The sequence below is a fragment of the Nicotiana tomentosiformis genome, chromosome 2 (assembly GCF_000390325.3).
Source record: "Nicotiana tomentosiformis chromosome 2, ASM39032v3, whole genome shotgun sequence".
Taxonomy (NCBI): domain Eukaryota; kingdom Viridiplantae; phylum Streptophyta; class Magnoliopsida; order Solanales; family Solanaceae; genus Nicotiana; species Nicotiana tomentosiformis.
Window position 1 is genome coordinate 57,054,694 of NC_090813.1, and position 18,600 is coordinate 57,073,293.

The 18,600-nt window shown below is 35.9% G+C and overlaps 1 protein-coding gene across 2 annotated transcripts; it reads right to left on the reverse strand.

The window, feature by feature from the left end:
• Positions 1-353: 353 nt before the first annotated feature.
• LOC104093962 (beta-amyrin 28-monooxygenase-like) lies at positions 354-9,992 on the reverse strand. Of its 2 annotated transcripts, XM_009599801.4 has the most exons (3): positions 8,897-9,984; positions 7,846-8,033; positions 6,762-7,162 (listed from the first exon to the last, which is right to left on the reverse strand). In XM_009599801.4, exons 1-3 carry the CDS (start codon positions 9,843-9,845, stop codon positions 6,866-6,868), a joined length of 1,434 nt encoding a protein of 477 aa, XP_009598096.1. In that variant the 5' UTR covers positions 9,846-9,984; the 3' UTR covers positions 6,762-6,865. The 2 variants fall into 2 exon arrangements, with proteins under 2 accessions (XP_018625549.1, XP_009598096.1); XM_018770033.3 differs by lacking the exons at positions 6,762-7,162; positions 7,846-8,033 and adding an exon at positions 354-667 and having other exon boundaries at positions 8,897-9,992.
• Between the last annotated feature and the right edge of the window lie 8,608 nt (positions 9,993-18,600).

Consider the following 18,600-nt stretch of genomic DNA (forward strand, 5'->3'; position numbering starts at 1 on the left):
GTGTGTTCCAAATACCTTTTTTTTTATTAAAAAACTTCAAACCATTTGATCGCTATCTGGTTGAGGTTGAAAAAATAAGTATTTGATATAGAGATTGGAAAAGCCTATTTGGGTTTTAAAATTGTGATCGAATATACATTTCACTTGAAAATATTTTTTCATTTGAATACTCTCCAAACTAATTTTTCAAATTTAAGCTTTTTATATCAAATTGAAACTAAACTAAAAAGAAAAGCCCGATGCACAAAGCATCCCGTATTCACGCATGGTCAGATGAAGGGCCGCACCCCTAGGTATGTGATGTAGACAGCATACCATAATGCAAACATTAATGACTGCTTTCACTGCTCGAACCCGTGACCTATAGATCACACGCAGACAACTCTACCGATGCTCCGAGGTTCCCTTCCAAGTTGAAACAAAACTACGAAAAAAAATATAAAATAAAATAGTGAGATGGTCAAAGTAAATGGAAATACCTTCCAACCCTTGGGGATGGAGTAACCAGCATAGGTGAAGTCTGTTAGCACTTGTCTAAAAGTACCTTGAAGAGGTGGAGTTAGCCTCATTGTTTCACATATAACATTCCATGAGTACTTCATTTTCAGCATGTCCTCCCATGCTAACACTTCTCCTGGCTTTTTCGCCGTTACAATCTCCTTTTGCTCTGTATTTTAATAGAATTTAAGTTTTATAAATCGATAAAGTAAATAATTAGTCATACTTATAAACTTTTATTATAAATATTAATCCATAACCTAATAAGAGTATCAACTAATTAACTTGTTATCACAGGTTAATATTCATTGAAATGTAAAAACGATGGTGCAGCAGATATGGCTGCTCTGTCCTTAACTAGAAGTCTCGGGTTCAAGACGTGAGTATAGAAAAATCGTTAGTAGGGAGCGCTTCCCCCCGAATGTGCCATACGCGGTGCGAATTCGGATATAATCGGACTCCAATACAAGTACCGGACGCTGGGTAGAAAACCAAAATAAAATAAAATTGTAAAAACGATCTATTAATACAATATAAAACTTAAATATATTTCTCTCGATTACAAATAAGAAAACCATCAATTTATGCTGGCTACGAAACAAGTCAATTGTTTCTTTTTCTTTCTTTTCATGATGTAGAAAAAATATTTTCTTTTATTTCAACAAAATAAGTATTTTCTTTTCATGTTGTAGAAAGATTACTTTTTTTTTCTACCAAAAAAAGAGTATTTGTTTTTAGTTTTGGAGCACAAATTTCAACGTTATTTTTGCATGAAAAAGTAAAGCAGCATATTAGTTCATTGAGTTTGTGTGAATTTTTAAAAGAACACCCCGTGGCCAATGGACAAGCTGAATCAACAAATAAGGTTATTATTAATAATTTGAAGAAAAGATTAGAGGAATCATAAGGAAAGTGGCTTGAGGTGCTACCAGGAGTATTATGGGCTTATCGAACGACATCAAAGACAGGCACGGGAGAGACTCCATTTTCACTTGTTTATGGTGCTGAAGCCTTAATTCCAGTTGAAATAGGTGAGCCAAGTACGAGATTTACACAAGCAACTGATGAATCAAATGGTGAAGAGATGAGAACGAATTTAGATTTACTCGAGGAAAAGAGAGAAGCGGCTCTAATAAGAATGGCAGCTCAGAAGCAAATTATTGAGCGATACTACAACAGGAAAGCTTATCTCAGATACTTCAAGATTGGGGACTTCGTTCTCAAAAATGATTTTCAAACAACTAAAGCAACTGGTGCAGGGAAGTTGAGTCCAAATTGGGAAGGTCCTTACAAGATTCGAAGCACCGCCGGAAAAAAAGGGCTTATGAGTTGAAAACCATGGAAGGCAAGGTACTACCATCGTATTAGAATGTTGTTCATTTAAAGAAGTATTACTTCTAGGCAAAGGAAGTACCCACGGTCAGGTATCGCTCAACTGTGATTTTATTTTGTTCTTTTAAATTATACTAACAATTTTAGATGATAGGCAAAAATCTAGCCCATACCAAATGATGACATTAGATCCGAAAGACACGCAGAATACATAATTATTCCCAGTCTAGGTTACAACCTTTTTGATGGAAATAAGAAGGGTTAAGCAGTCATCATCTAAATATATACCTTTGAGTCCCGTATGTATTTTTCTTTTCAGGAAATGGACCAAATGGAAGGAACAATCAAGTGCTCGAGATTTCATACTTCAAAACTCTAACATTTGGGGGACTGTATATATAAAGGCAAAGAAGACTAAAAGTTAGAATTCAAGCCTGGATCAGTCCAAAAGTCAAAAGTCAAAAGTCAAGAGTTAATCAAGAGCCAAAAAACAAGCCTGAGTCAAAAACCTTTGAAGTAGGCTTGATAAGGTATAAACTCGCGGGAAAGATACAAGATGGACACAAGATACATTTCAAGTTCCTACGAGTTTATAGGTTAAGGGCAATAATTAGTCACGGGTTACTAAATAGACCCGAAATTTTGAAACCTGTTACAAAGAACACAGTTATGAAAGAATTGTAGATGTTGTACAAAAAGTTATTTGTATACATGAAATGTGTTATATAAAATTTGAAAGTTCAAAGCATGAAACTTCCTCAAAGTATTTCTTTTTCTACTACTTTCATATATTTACACCAATATGAAGTTGGGACATCTTCTTCATTAGTGTTGTTTATAAAAAGGACCTTCTTTTATAAAAATTCGTGTCTATCAAAATCACGAAATATTAAAGTATTTTAAATGCAGGTTTAAAAGCCAAAGAGTAAAACAAAAACTCAACATCAAAATAAGGAAAGATTTATATATTAAACTTGGCCAAAACTAAGGTACTTGTTTGCTATCAAACCCCAAAACAAGATAGGATTAAAAACTAACATCCATTCCAAAACGAAAAAAACAATTCCCATAAAAAAGTTTCAAATAAAACTAAGGGGCAACATCCAAGGTGGCATCATCAACAACAGGAGAAGATTCATCTTGGGGAGTAGGGGATTGAGCACAAACTTTACCAGGAATAGGATCATCACCTTCGGAAACATCAACCTCAGGTGAGGAAAAACTTTGACTTTGCCGAGTTTTTTCAATCGTTTTTTTAGCGTTGGCGATCTCAGCATTCAGGTCGAAGCCTTCCTGGCTAGCCTCTATCAAAGTTTCGAGGCGGGTATTAAAAAAAGCCCAACTCACATCGAGTGTCAACTTATCTTCAAGAGCTTCATAATCTTTCTCCCACTGATCAATCTCAGCCTTCAGATCTTCTTTCTCAACTTTAGAAGCATCGGAGGCAGTCTTCAAAGGGGCAAGAGAACTCTCCAAGAACTTGATCTTATCAGAAGAGGCACGAAGATCTTCTTGAGTTTGTATAAGTGATTGAACTAACTCTCCGATATAAGTCTCTTTCTGGTTAAGAAGTTCCTTCAGACCCCTTATCTCTTCAGTGGCTTTCGAAAGCTACTCAGCGAATGAAGACTCAAGGATATCCTTGTCTTTGCCAACTTGACTTGAAGATGCCTTTTCAATTTCTAACTCAGCCGCAACCATCTTCGCTTGTTGCTCCAAGGCATTCTTCTCTTCAGCCAAAACTTCCTTCTCTAGTTGAAGACCCTCAAATTGCTCCTTCCAGTTGTCAGCTTTGGTACGGTAATCAATGACTTATTGCTAGGTATGAACAATCCTTTTCATAAGCTATATGACTATCAAATTGATCTACAAAAGAAAGGAAGGGAGTTATGGTTAAATAAGAGAAAACAACAACAAGGAAAAGAAAAGAAGTAAAGTTAAAAATCGAACCTTCAGAGATGAATAAACAATATCATTCATCCAAGTCAATGAGCCGTGACTCTCCAATTTTGCCTTCTCTACTGGACCAAATACAGGTTTCAACCATACATCATCTTGACCAGATTCTTTCAGCAAGTTCCCACTCTCAGGAACCTCAATGATAATCTTCTTCATCGCTTTATTGCTACTAGAAGGCCCAGCTTCTGCATGAGAAGTAGTAGCAACTGGAATAGTAGAGAAAGTGAAAATAGTCACTGGGAGAGCAGTAGCAACAACTTCAGGTAGGGGAGCTTGAGAACGAATGGGGACTGGCACTGGAAGAGAGGCTAGAGGCAACTCTTCAGAAATGGGACCAAAGGTTTCATTATCAAAACCACGGGTAAACAACTGATCAGCAGAATCACAGGTAGGAATATTCATCTCTTCATCAGAAATCACTAATGTAGCACTTTCGGGCTCATCTAAAAGTCTCGAAGGGATTGAACTTGGAGGAGTGGTAGCTTCATCATCGGAAATAACGCGCCTCCTAACCTGAGGCCTGCGCACTAAAGAACCCTCTTCATGTTCTTCTTCACCCTTAGAGCCACGAAAACCATCAACTTTTCTTTTCGATGAAGAGCTCAATCTCTCTTGAGCAAGAGATACAGAAAGTCTTGTAGAAGAAATAGACGCGGGACTGATACCACGAATAGAAAATCCTAACAAAATAGAGAAGTTTGGTAAGAAGCTTCTAAACCAACACAAGAGAAGAAGAGAAATTGAACAGAAAATATACCGTGTGTTTTGACTTTCCAACCAAACCTTTGAGAAAGGTACTTCCAAGACCTTCTCTCCATAGGGGCAACTGATAATAACTTTTCTACCAAAGCATGAAAGTTAGGAATCTCCTCGAAAACTTCCATGGTTGCTGAAAAAGTAGACACGAGATTAAAAGTTTCTTGTTTCAAGAAAGAAAATAAAAGGTAAAGAAAAAATACTTACGTGCAAAATTTTACTTTTCTGGAAAGGGTATATTCTCTTCACCCACTAAAGCACTTGTGGGAGCAGCTACAAAGCGAGCATACCAGCAACGGTCTCTATCATCCTCAAGGCTAACCAATACCCTCTTGCTTCTAGCCACAAGTAAAAACACCCCTTCACGAAATAATTTGAGGGAATAAAGATGAAGCAAATGATGAAAGGTGAAAGGCATGGAAGCCAAGTTAGATAGGTAACGAAGGCATGCAACAACCCTTTAAATAATGTGGCTAATTTGTCCCAGGCATATATAAAAGAAGCGGCAAAATTCAATGATTACTCGGTCAATGGGTGGTCTAAATCCTAAAGTGAAAGGATATGTATAATTAAAGAAATAACCAGCCTGATATGAGGTTATTCTTTGGTTTGGATCAGGAACTAAAACTAGGAATTCAGGTTTCCAGTTACATTCTCTTCGAACAAGAGAAATTAAACCAGTGGTAATTTGAGTAGGATAAAGATCGGCACGATCATGAGCAGCTAAAGAAGAAACTTGATTTCTTTTGGTTTCTCGATCAGATGAGAAAGAAAATTCCGGTGGAACAATTTCATCAACCGTTGGTTCACGTATAGATTCACTCGATTCCCTATTTCTAGAAGAAGATCTAGGGGTTAAAGAATCCTTAGGTTTAGAAGAAGAAGAAGTGGGAGTAGTGGTTTGAGATGAAGAACCAAGAGTGGACAACGAATCTAAACTATGAAGTCTACCTCCTCGTCTACTTCTCACAAGAGCAGATGGAGGAGCAAGTTCATCAGCAATTACGACTTTGCGAGGATTAGGAGTTGATGAAGACATGGTTGTATAAGAAATTAACAGAGGAATATGCGTCGTAAAAAGAAGGAAGAATGAAGAAGAAGAAGAACACTGTATAATAAAGGTTTCCTAAAACCTAAGAAGTATGAAAAGTCCTAAAAAATGCTGAGAAGCCACAAAACCAATCATCAAAAGCCACATGGCATATGCATTAAATGGAAGTGATATACGACGCGTTAATTTTGAAGAAAGCACAATGATGCTTGGAAAACGACAACAAAGAATTTCCGCCATAAATACATACCACTTACCGAATATTCAATTGTAGAATATTCAGAAAGTGGGGGGACTATCTGTATTGGTGGTAAATAAATGATACACGTGGAATTATATTTAGCTGATAGAGCATGATACATGGAATAATGAGGAAATGACAACTTTTATATTTCATTTAAAAGATGTATGAAGCACAAGAAGTACGAGGCAAACACCCACGAGATAACGGAGAACCAACATTCGAACCTAATACAATTGCTGAAGAGGCACGAGCAGAATGAATCAAGACTAGAAAGAGGAAAGATTCACGGACCTACAATTAATGAAGAAGGGGAATCAGAATCATTACAAAATCTTCATAGACAGTTACGATTACCAATCATAACGGACAATTACTGCCACTAAAGCTCATAATGATTCTGTCATAAATAGGAGGAAACGTTATATTTGTAAACTCCTATATAAAGGAGGAGAATCTCATTTGTAAAAACACGTTCGGAGTACTATCGAAATATATTCACTTTCTCTTGCTTATTCAGTACAATCAATTATTCGAAATATATTCACTTTCTCTTGCTTATTCAGTACAATCAATTATTCTTTCTTTTTAGTTACTTTTTGTCAACTTTATTTCCTTTTAAGCGAATTACTGAGGAAGTAGAGAATTATTTGGTTATCAGTAACCCGAGTTCTTTTTAAAATAGATTTTGACTAAAGATTTTATTTTTTTGGTTAAAAAGTCAACAACTCTACATGCATCATAGGCGAGTACCTCTTAGTGATTGCTGAATAATAAAGACAACAGATTAAAAAGCCTCATTAATTAACTTAACATAATCAACAAATTATAGAATTGTGCAAAAGTTCTCTAACAAAACATGATCGTCTCAAATTTAACAATAACAAGTCCTTAGTGAACTCACAACTTTAAAACAAGATCAAGAAAACGAAAAATCTGATAATTTCATTAATTGAAATCGAAAGTCCTATATATTTTGATGGCTAAGAGAATATAATCGAAAAAGGTGATGGCTTCTTAATCAATTTTTAGTGTTGGTGAAGACGGATAGGAAGTCCTTTTTCTGGTGTAGGCATCATATCACCAACAACCTTCTCATCTGGTGCTAGTAATTCCCACTTGTATTTCAGTACAACATTGTGAAGAAAAGTTAAAATTGCAAGGCGAGCATACTCTTTGCCAGGGCACATTCTTGGTCCACCCCCAAATGGCACGTATGTGTATGGAGTTGGCTCGTCGCGTTTTTCGTATCTTGACGGATCAAACTGTTCGGGGTTCTGAAAATATGCAGGATTTTTGTTTGTGCTGCTTGCTGTCCAGTAAACCTATACATGTCAAATTAATTCATTAAACTTTAATATCATATCGGCAGATTATTGGCTCCAGAGTTTGGAGGATTAATATATCATAATATCAAAGTGGAATTTGGTCGCAAAATGTTCAGATTAGTGGATCACTACGGAACTTTTGACCTTTGAACCAATTAATTATTAAGGTTGAGATAAGATGTATTCTTAAGTGGTTACTGAGTGTGTTCCAAATACCTTTTTTTTTATTAAAAAACTTCAAACCATTTGGACGCTATCTGGTTGAGGTTGAAAAAATAAGTATTTGATATAGAGATTGGAAAAGCCTATTTGGGTTTTAAAATTATGATCGAACATACATTTCACTTAAAAATATTTTTTTCACTTGAATACTCTCCAAATTAATTTTTCAAATTTAAGCTTTTTATTTCAAATTGAAACTAAACTAAAAAGGAAAGCCCGGTGCACAAAGCATCCCGCATTCACGCAGGGTCAGAGGAAGGGCCGCACCCCTAGGGTGTGATTTAGACAGCCTACCATAATGCAAGCATTAGTGACTACTTTCACGGCTCGAACCCGTGACCTATAGGTCACACACAGACAACTCTACCGATGCTCCGAGGCTTCCTTCCAAGTTGAAACAAAACTACGAAAAAAAATATATAATAAAATAGTGAGATGGTCAAAGTAAATGGAAATACCTTCCAACCCTTGGGGATGGAGTAACCAGCATAGGTGAAGTCTGTTAGCACTTGTCTAAAAGTACCTTGAAGAGGTGGAGTTAGCCTCATTGTTTCACATATAACATTCCATGAGTACTTCATTTTCAGCATGTCCTCCCATGTTAAAACTTCTCCTGGCTTTTTCGCCGCTACAATCTCCTTTTGCTCTGTATTTTAACAGAATTTAAGTTTTATAAATCGATAAAGTAAATAATTAGTCATACTTATAAACTTTTATGATAAACATTAATCCATAACCTAATAAGAGTATCAACTAATTAACTTGTTATCACAGGTTAATATTCATTGAAATGTAAAAACAATCACCACCATAAGATGTGGTGCAGCGGATAGGGCTGCTCTTTCCTTAACTAGAAGTCTCGGGTTCAAGACCTGGGTATGGAAAAATTGTTAGTAGGGAGCGCTTCCCCCGAATGGGCCATACGCGGCGCGAATCTGGATATAGTCGGACTCCAATACAAGTACCGGACGCTGGGTGGGAAACCAACAAAAAAAAAATTGTAAAAATGATCTATTAATACAATATATAACTTAAATATATTTCTCTCAACCAACAAAAAAAAAAAAATTGTAAAAACGATCTGTTAATACAATATATAACTTAAATATATTTCTCTCGATTACAAATAAGAAAACCATCAATTTATGCTGGCTACGAAACAAGTCAATTGTTTCTTTTTCTTTCTTTTTTACGGATGATTTTTATTGGTTATCTAATCTAATACTATGAAAAGATTTCATGAAAACTTATACATGCTCCATTCAAGACTTGACCTAGATTTACCTATCCCAAATTATACTGGAATTTCATGTCCACTAGAGCTACGACGTTCAGACACCATATAAGTCAAGAGGCGTACTTTCAAAAGAATTTGTGCATATCTTTTAAAAACTAAGCACTATAATTATAAGCAACTATCCATAATTGGTGGTGGTAAGTGGATATAATAAGAAAATAAAAGGAAAAGAAATGAAGAAATAAAAAGTGAGACGAAGAAGATGTACATACCAATCAAAATCTTTTCATAGATATCAGATCTCTGTCCAACATATTTCATGAGAAAGGTTATGGTAGTAGCAACAGTGCTATATCCAGCTACTAAAAGTCCCATAATTTTATCAGCAATCTCATTCTCAGGCATGAACTTTCCTTTACTATCCGTAACAACTATCATATAACACAATATGTCTTGCATTTTCACTCCATTTGCCATTTCCTCTTTCTTCTCTTTGATCACACCTATAAGTTCCCTTCTAACGGCAAACGCCGCCTTATTCGCCCGATAAAAAGCCGTCCCGCGAAAATTCAATATCATCGCATGTAACCCTAAAGTAATGTCATCAAAATAATTCACGAGTTTCGTTATCCTATCTGTATTATTTGTGCCAAGAAAGAAACGACAAGCAAGAGTTAATGTCAAAAATTTAGCAAAAGGATAGGTTTTAATCTCATTTCTGCCTTCCCAATGAGATTTCAAAAGCTCTTGTGTTATTAAATCCATTTCCCCCAAGTATCTGGTTAGGGCTTCGGGTTTTAAAAACCCGGGTTGGCGAATTATAACCCGAGTAGACTGAGAAGGAGAAGGAGAAGAAGAAGGAGAAGGAGAATTGGATTGGTAGGATTGGAAAATTCTTTGCATGGAGTGAGTACGAAATGAAGTAAAGAGTTTCTCTTCGTTTGAGAAGAGGAATTTATGACCATTAGGACCACAAATTACTGCTGTTTTCTCTCCCATTATTTTAGTCTTGAAGATATCAGGGGAGTATTTCTTCATTCTATTACTCACAAACTTTTCAGGATTACTAAATAAGAAGTCTATGGTTTCGCCTATTACAGGCCAGCCAAAACTACCAGGGGGGAGTTTGGTTTTGTTAGAAGAACGACGTTTGTAGACAATAGCTGTGAGGATTAGAGAGAAGATAACAAAGACAAGGGTGGAGAGATCAAAAGCATCCATGGATGGATGCTTATTTTTACCTTGTTCGTACTAAGAACTTAATTAGATGCTAATTAAGTTTGGTGGATGTGTGTGCTAATTATATAGAAGAGTGTCTGAGTCCAAGAGTTCAGAATAACAAGTTTTTCTTTATCAGATTGATTGTCTTACTTTGAAGTAACTAGTTCCAGTTATTTCGGCTACTTTATAATTAAGTGAACTGATCGTGTAAATATTTTTACGTTACCACTGCACTCAACTTAAATCCAGTGCGGAGATCATAGCAATGCCATATACTAGTTTAGTCGAATCCAGTTACTTTTGTCCAAACTATGTATTTGTTTTAAGAAATTCATTAAATATATATAAATTATTAATTTTGATCCAATAACTTAAATGAGCTACCATCTCGAACTTATAAATTTTAAATCATAGCTCCAATTATTTAAAACGACCGAGTAGTTTAAAAAGAATTTACATTGTGAATGCATATAAGTTTTAATTCATTAATAAAATCAACTTGCACATCCAATAGACAAACCGGTAAGTCTCACAATTCGGTAGTCGATCGAATGATGGAAGTAGACTGGAAAGAGGTCTTTCTTTTGTGTGTGGAAATTAAAAGATTGTCTTTTTTCGGAGAGTTGTGTAGGACTTCATTTTTAGAACGGAAAAGGTCCAAATATGCCCTTATACTATACGAATTGATCATATTTGTCCTTCGTTAATACTTTAGTTCAAATATGCCCTTACCGTCACATAATTGGTCCATATATGCCCTTAGAGTTACACAGTTGGCCCATATATGCCCTTTTCGAAACGGAATCCACCCAAATTAATTAACTCTTTCGTTAATTGTATTAAAGTGTATTACAAACACTATTTTCTTTTTATTAGTACTTTTTTCCTTTATTTTTCTCTTTTCTTTCTTCTTTTTTTTTATTTTTTTTATTTTCTTCTCTTTTTTCTTTTTCTTTCTCCCTTAACCGATTTCCTCCATTACTGATGTCTTCTCCATTTTCGTCACCAATTTCACTTGACAAAACTCATAAATTTCAATTACTAAGAAAATTCTCCCATAAGAATATTTTTATAGATCATATATTTTTTAATTTTTTAATTTTTACTAAACATATATTTAGTTCAAAAAAATTTAACAAAGTAAGATTGAAATAATATTTATCTAACAAAAAATTCGAAAATCCAACAAAACCGAACAATCCAAACCGATATAATTGGTTTGGTTTGATTTTGAAAAAAATCGAACCAACCCGTTTCATGTACACCCCTAATTTACTGTTAATAAAAAAATAGAAAATATCCAGCTGAAAAAAGACTAACAACTCAAATTTATAACACTACAACTTGAACTCTAGACTTTTAATCATTAAATTATCTTTCTGAAAATAATTTAAATATTTTGGTCTTTTGAGTATTGTTAAAGGTTGAGATTTTTTTATATTATTTTAAAGTTTAAATCATAATTTTTGGAATAATTTAATTTTATTTATTTAGAGGGCCAGTGAAATTGGAACTTGATTACCTTATGGGAGAATTTTCTTAGTAATTGGAATTCATGAGTTTTGTCAAGTGAAATTGATGAGAAAAATGGAGAAGATATTAGTAATGGAGGAAACGGATAAGGGAGAAAGAAAAAGGAAAAAAAAGAGAAGAAAAGAAAAAAGAAGAAAGAAAAGAGAAAGGTAAAGAAAAAAAGTACTAATACAAAGAAAATAGTGTTTGTAATACACTTTAATACAATTAACGAAAGACCTAATTAGTTTGGATGTATTCCGTTTTGAAAATGGCATATATGAGCTAACTGTTTAACTCTAAGGGCATATATGGACCAACTATGTGACGGTAAGGACATATTTGAGCTAAAATATCAACGAAGGACAAATGTGCTCAATTTTCTATAGTACAAGGACATATTTATACCTTTGCCTTTTCAGGAGTACAGAAAACTAGCAAAGTAAGTCAGGTTGACACTATAAAACAAACTGGTAAGTCCTCATGTTATAGTTGACCAACTAATGAAATTTATATTGGCACTGAACAATAATTATTTGGATTAACTGAAATGTACTTAAAGCGCTAGCTATTAACCAAAAAGAATAAAATAGATTAATGCAAGATTTCTAGTTCTCTACTAATGATTCAACTACACAGTATTAATTTATGTCTCAATTCGCCTTATTAAATTTGAATTAACTAGATAAGATTATTTTTAAGTATAAATCTTTATTTGAATAACGCATAACAAACAATAACTTGAGTAATTAAAGTTTGAAAGTAAGGAATGCTTTCCAATTTTCCCATGTTTTCCTCATGAACTCATTTTCCTCCAATTGGAAGAAAATATTTTTCCTATCAAGTGAAGGAAAAATATTTTCCAAAACTCCTTTTCAACCTTTCCCACCCTATTCCACATCCCCACCCCCACCCCCACCCCCCACACCTCACCCACCCCTACCCCCACTCCCACCTCAGACCCAGCCACCCCTACCCTACCCGCCCCAGTCCCCAATACCCCCAATTATTAAGAGTACTTTCTTTTTCATTTCAACAAAATGAGTATTTTTTTTGTTCATGATATAAAAAGTATTTTCTTTAATTTCAACAAAACGAGTATTTTCTTTTCATGATGTAGAAAAAGTATTTTCTTTCATTTCAACAAAATAAGTATTTTCTTTTCATGTTGTAGAAAGAGTACTTTCTTTTTTCAACCAAAAAAGAGTATTTGTTTTTAGTTTTGGAGCACAAATTTCAATATTATTTTTGCATGAAAAAGTAAAGTACCATATTAGTTCATTGAGTTTGTGTGAATTTTTAAAAGAATAATTAAATTATTGAAGAAAATTAAAGTCTTGAAAACTTGAGTATTTGGGGTGGGATGGTTGTGGGGGGGGGGGGGGGTAGGCACATAAAACATGGGGATTTGGGGGAAGAAGGGTGAGGAGAGTAGCGTAAAAATTATTTTCCTAAAAAATATTTTTCAGAATTTTTTTTTCACTCACCAATCAAATAAGGGGAAATAAGTAATAAAACCACTTATTTTCCAAGAAAATATTTTTCGGGAAAATATTTTCCTTCCTACCAAACACACCCTAAATATCATACTTAAAATAGCGAAAAACATTTATATAGAAACTCAACTTTTTGTGTTACTAATTTTAAAAAAAAATTATATTTAATTAGTAATAGAATGTTACAAGTACCATTGGAAATCACACGAATACTAGTCATCTAATAATTGTCTAAATTTTTCTGGCGAAGTGGTAGACTTGGACTTACGAGTATATAACCAAATCATGTTCAATTTTGGTCCTTAATTACTATCAAGATCTCGACCTTAACCACTACGCAACCTAATGGCTTAAAAGTCATGTTATTCTTAGGAACCAGGTAAATCATCATTTTACCCCCCTCGAATTTTACCCAAATGTGAAAGAGGAAATTCTCCACGTGTTGCAACATAAAGAGAGAGTTTTGCATTTTGAAGGAACACATTCTGTGGTGGAGCTTTATACTCAACAAATATCGAGCTTATTAATTTGAGCCGAACGATATTGTTAGATTAATTATTACGAGATGGACAAGCTAACAGTGTTACCGTCTCGGCAGTAATTTTTAAAATATACATTGCAATTTCACCTAACACTTTTACACATACTTTAGAAAATAACCATATTCAATTTCATCTATATAGCCACTTGAAATGCTTCATCACTGCCATACCTTCAGCAATAAGGTCGTGAAAATTAAGTTGAAACTCTTGAACTAGGGTTCCAAAAGTTTTGTTGTCTATCATTTTATAGTCTAGAAATTTGGCAACTACAAACTTTTTCAAGCATGCGTCTTCAGTCTTGTACTTCTTCTCAAGTGCGTCCCATAATTCTTTCGAAGTTTTCATAGCACTGTAGACATTGTACAAGTCATCATCCAAAGCAGTTAGAATGTAGCCTTTGCAAAAAAAATCTGTTTGTTTCCACGCCTCAACAATCATAAATTTCTCATTGTCCGGCATGTCGACGGCAGGCACGGGAGGATCTTCACAGTGAACTTTTGCATACCAAGCGTGGTAAACCAGAAAAACACCCTTTGCTCTCATCCTTTGAAGTTGGCTCCAGAAAATTTTCCCGGTCGCAGAAGGATTTCCATTATCAATTGTCATTTCTCACTGTCAACAACAGAAGAGCTCAATTAATGGCAATAAATAGTATAGTAAATAGTATTGTAATTAATGATAAACAGTACATTTAATAAATAAAAACCACAGTTTTTACATACTGTTTCACAGAAAACGATAAAATTTTTATGTTCTTCAAATCGTTTCTGAACTTTAATACTCCGATGATATTTTTATATCTTCAAATCAGAATAGAAAAATTCAGAAGAAGTAGAAAACCACACATGTTTTAATCTCCAAAAATATAATACAAATTATAATATAAAAAATTAATTTTCTTAAGATTGTTATCGAATCTGTATTACTATAATAGATAATGAAACAGTAAATTTTTCTGAAACAGAAAGCACAAAATTAGCAGCAACAGAATGTCGAAATAATCAACTGGAATCTGAAAAATAATTTTGGAATAAAATTGAGCCCACTGAATGCACAGTGTGTCCTTAAAAAAATTATTCCCATCAAGTACCCGAGGTGCTGTAATAGTAGGCTATATTCATGTAATTTAGACACTACTTACACTCTAATTTAGCCGCACTTTATTGATATTTGAATGCTAAAAAATAACAAAATGCTCTAATTAAGAATTTGATACTTTGTAGGAGCTACTCCGAGCTAGGAGGGAGCTAACGAGTATTCTGGAGTCAACATGGAATGTGAAAGGGCAATCGAAGGTTAGCCGGGTTAAAAAGGAGCGAGAAAAGCAAGCGAAACGACCCCTCCAGGTGCGCAGCCACGGAGTGGGCCGCGAACTGGTCCGCGAACTCAAAGCAGTGAGGCAGTCCAAATCCGCGGTCGAATTCGCGGCTGCGGACGGGCGGACGAAAGCCAAACATGCAGGGTTAATTATGTAATTTCCTAAGCGACTAACCTAAACCTATATGAAACCTAAACTCGCTCAGAAGTGAGGGATAGCTGTTTTTAGAAGATTTTAGAGGCAAGAACGAGGGGAAGAAGACGGATAAATTCCTAAGAGTTTTCATCTTCTTCTTGATACTTCTATTTGTTGATTATGAATTATTTTAGTGATATGTTTTCCATTAGTATGAGTAGCTAAATCTGTTATCTAGGGTTGATGGAACCAATTGTTGGACGAAGTTTTGACTCTATTTTGTTATAATTGAGTCGTGTTTGTTCTATGATTGTTCAATTACGTATTGTATTGTGGTTAATTGAAAGGGCCCTCGATTAATCATGTCTATTCACCTTGTGTTGCTTGAGAAAGAACATTTGGTTAGATTGTTGTTGAACAACACCACTTTTGGGGAAGTTAAGAGATTAATTACTTGAATTTAAAAGTGGGGTCAGAAATAATGAAACTTTGGTGGGATGATTCTGAGTTGCATAAATTGTTAACTAGAGTAGTTCGAGAGAATGCTTCTAGTAAATTATCGTAATTGATCGAAAGGTAATTACGGTAGCCCGGAACTCATAATCCTCATAGAGTATTACGGCGAGATTATAGCTAAAGAATTGAGAATTAATCCGACAATTGGGGAAATCAATAGCCCTAGATCCCTTTACACTTGAATTCAATTTTAGTCTTGATTATTGCTAATTTTATTGTCATTTTTCCTTGGCTAAATAAATTCTACTGATTATTCATAAAACTATTGCATCTGAAAGTTGTTTGAGCTTATCATTAGTATTATTTAAGGTTGTAGTAAATAGGTTAGTTCCCTGTGGGATTCGACTCAGGACTTGAACCAGGTTATTTTTGCAGCGACCGCTTAGTCCTTCTTACAAGGCATAGTTGGGCGTGATCAAATTTTGGTGCCGTTGTCGGGGAACTAACGGTGTTATTTATTACAACTTAGAAGAATTGCTAGGATTCTTAGTTTGGATCAATTTCTTATGGTGTTTAAATTTTTTTATTGAAATTCTCACGTTTGAATTCTCCTGTGTCTCAGGTGTATGCCTAGAAGCACTTCAAGGGCTGGTGAACTTTTTGAAGGACTTTTAGACCCCGAGAAAGCATTCAGGGCATTAAATCGAGCCAACAAGAAGAACAAACAGTTACAACAAAAACACACACTTGAAATTGAAATGGACAACGTGGACGATGTCAACGAAAATAATCAGAATAATCGGGTTGACCCAAACAATGGAGTGGTGGAACCTCTTGTGCCAGAAGGTGCTCTATATGATTGGGCACAACCAACTGCTGATAACTTAGCCACCGCCATTGCTGTACCTCAGATACAAGCGGAGACATTCCAGATCACCAACAACATGCTGCATCTATTGCAAAATAAGGGACTGTTCTCCGGGTCATACATTGAAGACCTATAATAACATCTGAAGAACTTCCTATCAATATGTGTGACCCAAAGACAGCCGAATGTGACTCCTGAAGCCATCAAGCTATTACTGTTTCCATTCTCTGTGACTGGAGATGCTCAAACTTGGCTGAATTCCCTCCCAATAAACTCCATTGCCACTTGGGAAGATTTAGTCAAACAGTTCTTAAACAAGTTTTATCCTCCCAACAAGACTGCAAGGCAGATTGATGAGATATTGCAGTTCAGTCAAAAACCAACTGAGTCCTTACAAGAAACCTCGGATAGGTTCAAGAGTATGCTAGTAAAGTGTCCACACCATGGCATTCCAGATCAGATGCTGGGACAGAGATTCTATATGGGTTTAGTAGATAGTTTGAAGGCCAATGTAGACGCTTCAGCTGGGGGTGCATTTTTGAGCAAGACATTCACAAAGTGCAAGATTCTTCTTGACAAGATGGCTCAAAATTCAGGCTGGATGGCTAGAGGTATGACACTTACACCAATAGTGCATTCTGTTGCTCTTGACCCAAATAATTCCCATGCAGAGAACATAGCCACTCTCATGACTCAGATGAGCATACTGACAAAGAAAATTGATGAGATGGGTAAAAAGCAAGTGCACATTATTGATACAACGAATGTAGGATTGTGCACTCCTTACATAAACCAGTCATATGTGTGCTCGTGGAGTGGAGAGAATGACAATCAGGGCTTCAGAGAAGACATGAATTATGTCAATAATTTTAGAGGTTAGAGGCAAGGTGGGCAACAATGGGGACCAGCACCAAACCAGCAGTACAGACCTAACCTGCCACAACACAACCCCAATTCTGGAGGCGCATGACCATAAGGTCAAGTTGTGCCTTATCAAAGGCAGCAGGGCTATAATCAGCAGCACCAGCAACAATTGGCCTACCAACCACCTCATCAACAACAGGACAACAATATGGTAGAAGTTAGGGGTATGCTGTAACAATTTATTGGAACAAATGGTAAGATGCAAGAAAAGTTAGCAGCACATGATTCAGCAATCAAAGGCATTGAATCTCAATTGGGACAACTGTCTATGGCCTTGAACAATCGCCCCCAAGGAACATTGCCTGCAGATACAAATATTAACCCAAAGGAACAGAACCCAAACCAGCTAATGGCAGTGAGTCTCAGGAATGGAAGAGATTTAGACAGAGAGCAAGAAGTTGCTCAATTTAGGAGAGAGACTACGCCAACTACTCCAGTTACATTAGAGGCAGATGAGTTAGCAGAGCTCACCGAGGTTGTAATGGAACAAGCACAGGTTGACAAGGGTAAGGAGAAGGATGGTGAACAAGTCTTAGAACAGGTGGCACCTCTTGTGCCAGAAGCTTCCAACAAAGAAAAGACATCAAGTAATGGACACAGATTGATTCCTGTACCATTCCCTCAAAGATTGGCAAAACAAAAGAAAGATGATCAATATAAGAAATTCATGGAAATGCTTCGACAGATTCAATTGAATATTCCACTGATGGATGCTTTGAGGGAAATGCCAAGGTATGCAAAAATGATGAAGGACCTGATGTCGAGGAAATTTGACTTCCAGGACCTGTCCACTGTAACTCTGACACAGACCTGCAGCGCGGTAGTGACAAGACCTATGGCTCAAAAGGTGTCTGATCCATGTAGCTTCACTAGCCCATGCACTATTGGGAGTTATGTTGTTGCTAAGGCATTGTGTGACTTGGGAGCCAGCATAAACTTGATGCCCTTGGCAATCTATACGAAACTGGGCATTGGCAGAGCTAGACCGACCTCAATATTGCTGCAACTGGCTGATCGCATAGTCAAAAAACCGACAGAAATTCTTGATGATGTGCTTGTGCAAGTGGGGAAATTTGTATTTCCTACAGACTTTGTTATTCTTGATTGTCAGGTGGATGAAGAGATACCCATCATTCTGGAAAGGCCATTCTTAGCCACTGGGAGAGCATTAATTGATTGTGAGACTGGAGAGTTAAAAATGAGGTTGAATAATGAAGAAATAATATTCAACGTTCAACAATCCATGAGGAGACCCAGTGAATTTGCAAACTGCTCACTAGTGGAGGCCGTAGATGTGATACTACAAGAAGAGGATGAGACCCTTAATGTCAAGGATCCACTAGAAGCCTGCTTGATGAATTTGGAAGAGATGGACGGTGAAGGGTTGGCAGAGTGGGTCATGGCTCTCGAAGGTCAAGGATTCTGGAAAAGGGAACCTCAGTTCGAGCCCCTACGCTTAGAAGAGAGAGCAACACCACCTGCAAAATCATCAATAGAGGAGCCA

Coding starts and splice junctions, on each gene's coding strand:
- LOC104093962 (XM_009599801.4), bottom strand. CDS start 9,845: ATGGATGCTTTTGATCTCTCCACCCTTGTCTTTGTTATCTTCTCTCTA. Junction 8,034..8,896: donor CTATGAAAAGATTTTGATTG/GTATGTACATCT, acceptor GTTAAAATACAG/AGCAAAAGGAGATTGTAGCG. Junction 7,163..7,845: donor CCATCCCCAAGGGTTGGAAG/GTATTTCCATTT, acceptor TGACATGTATAG/GTTTACTGGACAGCAAGCAG.